The following is a 10690-nucleotide window of genomic DNA, read 5'->3' as shown; positions in this document are numbered from 1 at the left end:
ATTAATAAAGGTTTTTTTCATTTGCCTCTTTTGTTTCTTTATTTTATTTGATATATGAATACATCTATATACAAATACACATTGACGCATATATATATATATATATATATATATATACTTATATTTGTTGTTCTCTACATTCATATATATTTGCATATGCATATTTCTATGTACAGGACAATGTAATATTAATAGAAATTGTTAAAATTTCATTTCGATTGAAATAATTTAATAGACATTTTGAGCGATAGAATCGAGACAAATACTTAATGAAATGATTTATGACTACGACACGTTTTAACAAATATATATAATTATCATCTAATAAGTAATACCTGTTTATCTATAAAAGCTATATAAAGAAAAGGAATGTGCTTATACAAGGCTATTTAGTTTTATTCATGCATTGATATAAATCAAAGGTTTTTAGACGCTATCAGTTCGAACATCCATTTCATAGAATATGTATTTTGCCGGGATTCTAACTAATAAATTTGTACATTTCCTGAAGAATTAAAATAAGAAAAAATTTTCATATGTATAAGTTATTTATTTTTCACTGGGTCTGTGGTTAGAAGAAAAAGAAAAAAATACTTAACTGTGATGCAGTGTTTTCCAGTTTTATGTACATGAAAACCTTTCTCAACGCCTCCAAAGTAACGATCTAGTAGGAAATAAAAATAATATAAATCGTGTTATGCTCGTTGACTGAGTATAAAGCCTACGTTAAAGGGCAAAGGTCCATACGATAGTTAAATGTACGAATAGGAGAACGTTCGTTATCTTTTTTTAGTTATTCCTGTAGTTTCACATTGCCATCAAACACATTGATCCTATATGATAGATTGTAAGAGAAGAGAAAATATGGAAAGTAATGAACATTTCTATAATTTATTTTTACCTTTACGTGTCCTACACGACTGATTGATGATGATAATATAACGAAAGTAATGACAGTAAAGTACATTACAACTTTTAAAGTATATTACGTAGACATACGTACATTCATGATTATCAGACAAAGAAATGAGCAAGAACTTCATGCAGCACACTTATAAACACTACGTAGAATAATGGAAATTTAATAAGTAAAAAGTAAAGCGGAAAGGTTTCTTCTTCTATTGCAGTAAAGTAGTCATTGCTTTCATCAGTTTTTAAAAATATATTGCGCAGGTAATTGAGTTCTGATTAGTCAGTTATTCTTTAAATCATAAGGTTTTAGATAAATGGATCTAACTGACTTCATTGGATTTTAGCGTCAAAATTATCGTATATTACTTTAATTCTCTTATCATGACGATCAATAGGATAAGCTTTCGTTCGGATCAATATTAATTGCAATTTAGTATGCATTTAAAGAAGGTAAGATCACATTCTAAGCAATAGTTGATTTATTTTAATGATTCAATTTAATATAACGTAATATAAAAAGCTTTACTCACATATTTGAAAGCGATAAAAATAAATTTGGAGACACATTGATACATACAGCAAAAGATACGGAATTATTCCACGATGGTCAAATTGTTTCTCTTCAGTTATAACCATCATGAAAGATGTATTTCGTAGGCTTTCTTTGAATCTTTACATTTGATTCTTTGTGATTCTTTTACAAATGCTTTCAAAAGTAAAGATTCTAATAATACGTAATACTAAATTCTATAAGGAGAGTACATTAACTATTGCTTAGAATGTACTTTTATCTGCCTTAAATGCACACTAAATTTAATACTGGACCAAATAAAAACTTGTCTTATTCGTCACGATAAGATAAATGAAGTAACTTATGATGTCTTTGACTAAAAGCCAATGAAATCAATTGATCTTGGAACCTAATATAAATTTAAGAATAATTGATTAATGACAACGTATTTATCTGTATGATATGTTTTAATGAACTTGTGAATGTACTGAAACATTTGCTGTAATCGAAGAATATCAATTCACTTAGGGAATATTGCGAGATCCATTATTTCAAACCGATCGCTACTATTTTCATATATACTACTTCACTATAATTGCAATTTCTAACCGTATAAGTGCATAAAAATCCTTTAATTTGGATGTAAGTTTATACAAGTCTTCATGAGCTAATTTGTCGCCAATCTTATGGAAAGCCAATCTTATGGATACATTCGAGAAAATATAGTAAATGAATCATCTTTTTGTCCTCCGTTATCTGGAAAGCTGTTATCACCACTTCGCAAAAATATAGCCATCCCTTTTAACTTGTAATAACAGAATCGAACTATTTGATACTAAATATACATTGTAATACTAAATTAAAGTTCTTTATCCGTTTGTCGAATACTCAAGAATATACGTATATCTACATAATATTTCTTAAGACTTGTAATGCATTTTATTATTTTCATCTTATTCTCTGCAATTTTTCGTGTAGTTCACATAAAAAAAAAAAAATCATGGAAGTGTTCATTATTATTCATATTTTCTCTTCTACATTTTATCATATAAAATCAATGCATTCACGAGACATCATGAATAATTAAGAGGAACAACGGACGTCCCATCGTTAGTACTATTTACCTATAGTATAGATTTACGTCCTTGACCGCAGGTTCTTCTTTTCAATCAACGAACGTAAAATAATTTAAGTTATTTTTATTCTCCGCTAAACTATGAGAGAGAGAGAGAGAGAGAGAGAGAGAGAGAGAGAGACAATAAAAGTTTGCCAGATATTAAGGTGGAACGTAATCTGCAAAAGTTTAAAAAAAAAAATACAGTACAGTTAACAGTTTTATGTATTTTCTGCAACCGTAATGTATATCTGCACCGTAACTCATACATCAAGGATGATAATGAAACTATAAAAATGGCAAATAGAAAGAACGTTTACTAATCGATCAATAATAAATATATACCAGGAAAGATACAATCATTTTCTTCGTGCTAATACGCACACGAACATCGCGTGACTTCCTATCTACAAAATAATCATAATAATTAATGTGATAATAATCCTTTCAATAGTTTAAAATTTATTCCTGCATCGTATTCGTTTATTGTCGGATAGACAATTTTTCTTTAATAGTTGTCGATTTGTTCAAATTGAAAAGAAGCACTAAAATTATTCAATCGATATGCAAAAAAAATGTTGATTGTGTCATTGAACAACCATTGAAGATACTTCCTCTTCTTCTGTTTCTTCCGAAGATTACGAGTTTATCCGAATTTCATTCTACCGCTGACGAACAAACTCCTTTTATCATAGATATTTGTAAAATATACGGGCCGAAATCTATAGTATTTTTATATGCCGAATCGATAAAAGGTGAAAATACTATTCGTCTTGTCTCCTACAGTTTTATTATATTTATTTTCATTTCCTCCTTTCATATTTTCTTCCATCTACCTTCCAGAAATGGAAATGACAACGTTAATGTACACATGGATTAGGACACTTTCTCATAATGGGATTGCAAGCACAAATTTATACTTTTCACAACTGTATGAATCATCGTACTACTTAGGACAAATTGTACAACCGTATTACATTATACTGATTTCTAATTTCAACGCGATTAATGAGTTTTCTTTAGCAACAAGTAACTTCGACATGTTGTCAGCTGTGTGGCTAGTGATAATCATTTACAAGGAAAATGATTCTGGTTATTGTCACCATCCACCAGGGAATATATTTCATTTAAGATTCAACTACAAAATGATAGGCCGTTGTGGTACGGAAAATATTTTATGAAAATGGTACTCGATCGATAAGAATCAAATGGAGATCAATGATGTAGCTGAAGCTTACAGAGAGAAATCGCTAAAATGGTTCCGGATTTTCTTTATAAAAGAAGATTTAATTTACAAGGTTTAATCATGAGAGTTGTTATAATTAAAGTAAAATATTTTCATCTGTTTTTCCTTTTCTTTAACAAAATTTGATTTTATTTTTTCTTTCTTTGTTTCATTTCTTTTTTAGGATTCACCATACATAATTAAAAATAAGGATGGTGAAATAGCCGGTATATTCGGTAGAATATTTAGAGAATTTTGTGATATTCTGAATTTTAGTTTCAACATTGTTTCAGAAGTAAAAGAATATGGAAGATAGAATGCAGATAAAAAGACTTAGACTGGAAAAATTGTAGGATTATATACTGGACGTGCTGACACTTTTATTTCATATTTTATTATTAACAATGACAGATTGAATGCTACTGATTACACGATTCCTTTTTTGAACTCGAAAATCATTCTCGTTATTCGAGAACCAGAAAATTTAACAGTTCAATAGTCGTCTCACTTTTTAGTACGATTATTTGTAATGAAATTTTTTATTCTTCTTCTCTTCATGCGTTAATCTTTATAAATTAAAAAATTGTTATTTTTATAGACTTTTACTCTTTCTGTTTGCATTACTGTGTTGGGAGTATTAATTGCTTCATCGATCTTCCTGATTTTTCTCAACATAAACAGTGGGACCAATCATAAAATAAAACATTTATTGATCGATATTTTTTTGGAGATTTAGGGTATATTTTGCTAGTAGGGACTTCCTGGTTTGTTTCTTGATTTACGTTTTACGTCTTTCTTCGAATAGATTTATTTACTCAAAGTATTTTTTTACTGCAGCTTTCTCTCTTATATCTTCGTTACGAATAATATACTTCTCTTTATTTCTTTCGATTATTGTATTTTGGGCCACCTATTTAGCTGTTTTAATAAGCTTTTTGACGTCCGTAAATCACGTCTTACCATTTCATTGATTAGAGTTGCAAATGATACATATTAATTTGCTGTCCCTCGCGGTTCTGCTTATTATGATAGGTTTGTAGTAAGTATGATATATACATCATTGTATATGTATATGTATAATTTGTGTTATTATATATGTGTGTGTGTGTATATATATATATATATATATATATATATATATATACGTATACAAAAAATAAGAAGACAAAGGAATATATTTATTTGTAGAATTGCAGAAGAGGTAATGAAGTTGATGCTAAAAGATAAAGAATATTTCAGAACATGAAGGATTTTAAAGAATATGAAATATTATGAAAGAAAAATTAAATAATATTCATTTATATTGTAAAGCAATTAGTTGACAAAATTTGTGGAATATATTTCTCATACATGGAGAAGAAAAAACAGGTTTTATAAATATGAATACGGAAGTATTTAAATTTCATCCATTATTGGACGACGCACAGCACTTTATATCACTCTTTCCTTCTCTTGTAACATTTGTTCGATTAATTTTGAAGATTCTTAAAAAAGTTACACGTTCAAATTTAAATTGTTAAAATTAATGACAAAAATTAAAATTAAAAATGTTAAAATTAATGACAACTCTTATAACTATTTTTACGATATAACAATTTATCAAACTTTCTTGGATGATATGAAGAAGATTAAAATACGAAGAGGTGAAATAAATGAAAACATTTCTGTAGAAAAAAATCTAATCGCAAAACAATAAATATGGCTATATTGTTTGCCTTGTTAACTGTTTGATCCATTAATTTTTAAATCTTATATAAATTTAAATACAACTGATTAATAACAACGTATTTATCTGTATGATATATTTTTTTAAACGTACTGATAACTTCGCTACAATCAAAAAAGATTAATTCACTCAGGAAATACCGGGATTTCCTTTATTCCAAATCGATAAAATGCCAGCATGGTTATTGTCCCCATGCCGTATATGAAACAAATGATATCATTGGTTGTCTTTGTATTTTTAAGCATCGCATTCGATTATGTAGCTCATAATTCAGAATTAATTTTTGCAGCTCATGCGTTCTTAGAGAATTAAATTTTATATGTTCACCTATTTTTGACTTTGTTCGTTATTTTATCATTCAATCTGGTTAAGAAATCATGCCACGGCCGAATTTAACTGCGCAACATCTTATTCGGGTAGATCCATAATCATAGCGTATATGGGATGGTTTATCTGTTAATCCAACACACAAAAACTTTCACAAATTCTAACATAAAATTTCTCGTAACTACATTTCCTAACATAAAATTTGTTTAATTTAGATATAAATTAATAAAGCTCGGCTAAAAATAATTTGTTGCAAGTCACATCGAAAGCCATGCATCCAATGAAATACAATAAATAAGTCACTTTTTTGTCTTCTCTTATCTCAGAAGCTAATATCACCACTTTGAAAGTTTATAGCCATCCCTCTCAATATATAATAACAGAATCGAATGTTTCAATGATACATATGCCTTGCAACTCAACCTCAAGTATTATTTCCATTACATTTCTAACATATATTTATAATTTAAAAATATGTTGTGTACATTTCTTTGTTGGTTTCTTTATTGAATATTCAAAAATTATGGATATATATGTAATGTGCTTTAAAACTTATAATTTACTTTACTTTATTAGTTTCATCGCCGGCAATTTATCATTTAGGTCATATAAAAGGAGGTCATGAAAGTGTTCATTATTTTTCATATTTTCTCTTCTCTTACTTATTTTATCATATAGGATCAATGCGTAATATGCAAAACTTTATGAATAATTAAAAAGAATAATGGTCATTCATTCCTACTGCTTATCTATAGTATGGACTTATGTCCTTGACCGCAGGTTCTTCTTTTAAATTAACGGATGTAAAACAGTTTATGTTACTTTTATTCTTCTCTAAACTATAAGAAAGAGAGAGTATCAAAATTTTCCAGGCGTTCAGGTGACATGTATTCTGCAAAAGTTTGGGAAACAATACAGTACAATTAACAATTTTATACATTTTCTGTAACCGTAATGTGGAACAGAGAAGAAAAATAGCTCATATAAATGAAAACATTTTCTGATTTCAATTATTCCAGAAAAATACAATGTTAATAGTTAGAGCTCCAGCAAAATCGACATTATATCAAATTGATCCTCGAACTAATAAAGTTTAAGAATTGTTGATTTATGTCGTTGATTTAACATGAATAAAGCTAAATGAGATTTGATAAGCATATTCTATTTCAATATAGGTTCTATAGATTAATGAGTATTGATTATTAGACAACGTTCATATATACTTTTTAACACGCGTCGTGGTCAATTATTTTGTTAAGCAATAATTTTAATTTTATAGATCAGAACATCCATTAAACTATTTCAATAAAGATACAATTTTTTCCTATAATATGTGATTGTACCATGAGGAGTAATATGAACGTGTAATACATATGTATTACATGTTGTGTGTGTATATATATATATATATTATTATTATTTATATAAGTAATTTATATAAATATATATAAGCACGTATCATTGAATATTTGCGAATGGATGCACTGATAAATCAAGGATGATAATGAAGCAATAAAAGAGGTAAATGGAAAAAACGTTTACTAATCGATCAACAATAAATATATACCAGAAAAGATACAATCATTTTCTCTGCGCTAATACGCACACGAACATCGCGTGACTTCCTATCTACAAAATAATCATAATAATTAATGTGATAATAATCCTTTCAATAGTTTAAAAATTTACTCCCGCAACATATTCTTCCACTGTCGGATAGACAATTCTTCTTTAATAGTTGTCGATTCGTTCAAATCGAAAAGAAGCACTAAAATTATTTAATCGACAAACAAAAAAAATGGTGTTGATTGTGCCATTGAAGATACTTCCTCTTCTTTTTTTCTTTCTTCAAAAGATCGCGAGTCCATCTGAATTTCATTCTATCGCTGACGAACAAACTCCTTTTATCATGGATATTTGTAAAATATACGGGCCGAAATCTATAGTATTTTTATATGCCGAATCGATAAAAGGTGAAAATACTATTCGTCTTGTCTCCTACAGTTTTATTATATTTATTTTCATTTCCTCCTTTCATATTTTCTTCCATCTACCTTCCAGAAATGGAAATGACAACGTTAATGTACACATGGATTAGGACACTTTCTCATAATGGGATTGCAAGCACAAATTTATACTTTTCACAACTGTATGAATCATCGTACTACTTAGGACAAATTATACAACCGTATTACATTGTACTGATTTCTAATTTCAACGCGATTAATGAGTTTTCTTTAGCAACAAGTAGCTTCGACATGTCATCAGCTGTGTGGCTAGTGATATTCATTTACAAGGAAAATGGTTCTGATTATTGTCACCATCCACCAGGGAATATATTTCATTTAAGGTTCAACTCTGAAATGATGGTCCGTTGTGGTACAGAAAATATTTTACGAGAATGGTACTCGATCGATACGTATCAAATCGAGATCCAGGATATTGCAACGTGGAGTTTAGAGACAGGAATCACTAAAATAGTACCAAATTTTCTGTACGAAAGAAGATATAATTTACAAGGTTTAATCATGAGAGCTGTTAAAGTTAAGGTAAAATATATTTATCTCATCTTTCTTTTATTTTAACAAAGTTTGTCTTTAATTTTTCTTTTCTTTCTCCTTTTTCTTCTTTAGGATTTATCATTTAAAAGTATAAACAAAAGTGGCGAATTAGACAGTATGTTCGGTAGAATATTGAAAGAACTTTGTCACACTCTGAATTTTAGTATCCATGTTGTCTCAGAAGTAGAAGAATATGGAAGGTGGGATTCGGAAGAAAAGACTTGGACTGGAGGAATTGCGGAATTATATGCTGGACGTGCTGATATTTCTGTTTCAAATTTTATTATTAGTAATGACAAAAGTAATGTCGTCGATTTCACGCATCCTGTTTTCAAGTACCAGAATATTCTCGTTATTCGAGAACCAACAAATTTAGCGATTCAATGGTCGTCTCATTTTTTAGTACGATAATTTGCAATCCAATTTTGTATTTTTGTCTGTATCGTGCGTTAACCTTTATACATTCAAAAATTATTATTTTTATAGACATTTACTCGTTCCGTTTGGACTGCTGTGTTTGGAATATTAATTGTTTCATCGATCTTCCTGGTTTTATGTAAAGTAAAAAGTGGAACCAATCGAAAAATAGGATATTTATTGATCGATAATTGTTTGGAGATTTGGAGTATATTTTGCCGACAAGGACTTTCTGGTTGTCTCAATGTTTCTTGATTTGCGTTTCATTTTATTCTTCTAATAAATATATTTACTCGAAGTATTCCTTTGTTGTAGATATCTCTCCTAAATCTTCCTTACGAATAGCATATTTCTCTATATCTCTTTTGGTTGTCGTCTTTTGGACCGGCTATTCAGCTGCTTTGATAAGCTTTTTGACGTCTTTAATTCATATTTTACCATTTGATTCATTAGAAACCTTCGTTACAGACGGTACCTATCAACTTTCCGTCTTTCGTGGTACGATTTTTTATAATGAGTTCGCAGTGAGTATAATACAACATTATTTTATGCTTATATATATAAGTTACGTTGTATTCTATGTGTATATTTTATATATATATATATATGTGTGTGCGTGTGTGTGTGTGTATATTAAGACGCAGTAAAATATTTATTTATAGAGTTCGGAAGATCCATTTGCAAAGAAAGTCATGAAGTTGATGTTAGAGAAAGAAAAATTGCCCCGTAGCAAACAAGAAGGATTAAAAAAAGTATTATATAAAATTATTAAAAAACAAAAATTAATTAAATTGCAAAATAATTAAAATGCAAAAAGTATCTGTCGGGAAAAATTTCAGGAATGGATTCGTTATACATTTAGAAAAAAAGAAATTGGTGTAACATGAGTACGGAAATACTTAAGTTTCGAGTTATAGGACTTTGAAGTAGAATTTTATAGTTTTGCAATTATATTTATTTACTAGAAACGATGCACATTGTTGACACTTTCTAACATGAATTCTAATTCTAACATGAATTGTTTAAAATGTCTATCTCATTCTCGAATATCTTTCTTCATTGGCTCACTTAATTTTAGATATACTTAAAAATACGTCTGCGTATGATTATGAATATAGTAATGCATTTACGGGTGATAAAAGTGTTCGATACAAGAAAATTTATAAAGTATTACATATTTGAATATAATGTAATGAATGCCATATTTGATTCCGGAAAATGAAATAAACCTAATTGAAGTTCACTAATCGTAAAATCATATTTGAATGTCTAATAACTCAAAAATTAAAAATTTCTCGAGCATTGTTCGTAGAATCTATATTTTTCTTTTTTACATAGGAGAAATCCATTCCCGAATATTTATCACATCGTATATGTAATTTTAGTATTAATATATATTATTAAATTATAGATTTGCGAGAATGAGAAACTTGCACTCTATATGAGTGACCAGTTCAATTCTGTAGAAAACCTAAAAAGGCCATGCAATATGGTTCGTATTGAAACAGGATATGTAAAAAATTTTGCTATGATTTTATCTAAACACAATCCATTTACTGGCCTCATCAATTTTCAGTAAGAATACAAGAATCTAATAATATAAATTTTCAATTTATTGTATGTTAAAGTATTAACTCGTTCTAGGCTGCAAAAATTTATGGACAATGGTATGATGAATCGTTTAAAAGATACATCATTTAAAAAGAAATCCATTGATATGGTCAAGTACCAACCGGTTCGCCTAATCAGCGTTATACCTCTTATTTCCTTCTTTTTAATTGGTATCCTTTTGAGTGCTTGTATTCTGATCATAGAAAAATGTATTTTCGTTTGTAAAAGAAAAAATAAGTCCATGGTACATCGTATCCCGTCGATTAAATCATCAGTATTTCATGTA

The 10690-nt window shown here is 28.7% G+C and overlaps 2 protein-coding genes across 2 annotated transcripts in view; both read left to right on the top strand.

The window, feature by feature from the left end:
* LOC122635850 (glutamate receptor-like) overlaps nucleotides 1-6912 on the top strand; it is a 12078-nt gene extending 5166 nt beyond the window's left edge. Inside the window, exon 8 of the mRNA XM_043826511.1 lies at nucleotides 6835-6912. Within this exon, the coding sequence (XP_043682446.1) occupies nucleotides 6835-6912 (78 nt within the window). The remainder of the gene's footprint in view (nucleotides 1-6834) is intronic.
* Nucleotides 6913-8073: 1161 nt separating this feature from the next.
* LOC122635849 (glutamate receptor ionotropic, delta-2-like) lies at nucleotides 8074-9051 on the top strand. The gene is made up of 3 exons (XM_043826510.1): nucleotides 8074-8364; nucleotides 8449-8778; nucleotides 8863-9051. The coding sequence occupies exons 1-3, from the start codon at nucleotides 8074-8076 to the stop codon at nucleotides 9046-9048; spliced, it is 807 nt and encodes a 268-aa protein (XP_043682445.1). The 3' UTR covers nucleotides 9049-9051.
* The last annotated feature ends 1639 nt before the right edge of the window (nucleotides 9052-10690 follow it).

The sequence above is a fragment of the Vespula pensylvanica genome, chromosome 19 (assembly GCF_014466175.1).
Source record: "Vespula pensylvanica isolate Volc-1 chromosome 19, ASM1446617v1, whole genome shotgun sequence".
NCBI classification, from domain to species: Eukaryota; Metazoa; Arthropoda; class Insecta; order Hymenoptera; family Vespidae; genus Vespula; species Vespula pensylvanica.
This window is presented reverse-complemented; position numbering and strand designations above follow the sequence as displayed.

Excerpts from the sequence above, each read along its gene's own strand:
- LOC122635849 (XM_043826510.1), top strand. The coding sequence starts at position 8,074 with ATGTCATCAGCTGTGTGGCTAGTGATATTCATTTACAAGGAAAATGGT. Across the intron at positions 8,365-8,448 it reads TGAGAGCTGTTAAAGTTAAG|GATTTATCATTTAAAAGTAT; the intron begins GTAAAATATATT and ends TTTCTTCTTTAG. Across the intron at positions 8,779-8,862 it reads AATGGTCGTCTCATTTTTTA|ACATTTACTCGTTCCGTTTG; the intron begins GTACGATAATTT and ends TTATTTTTATAG.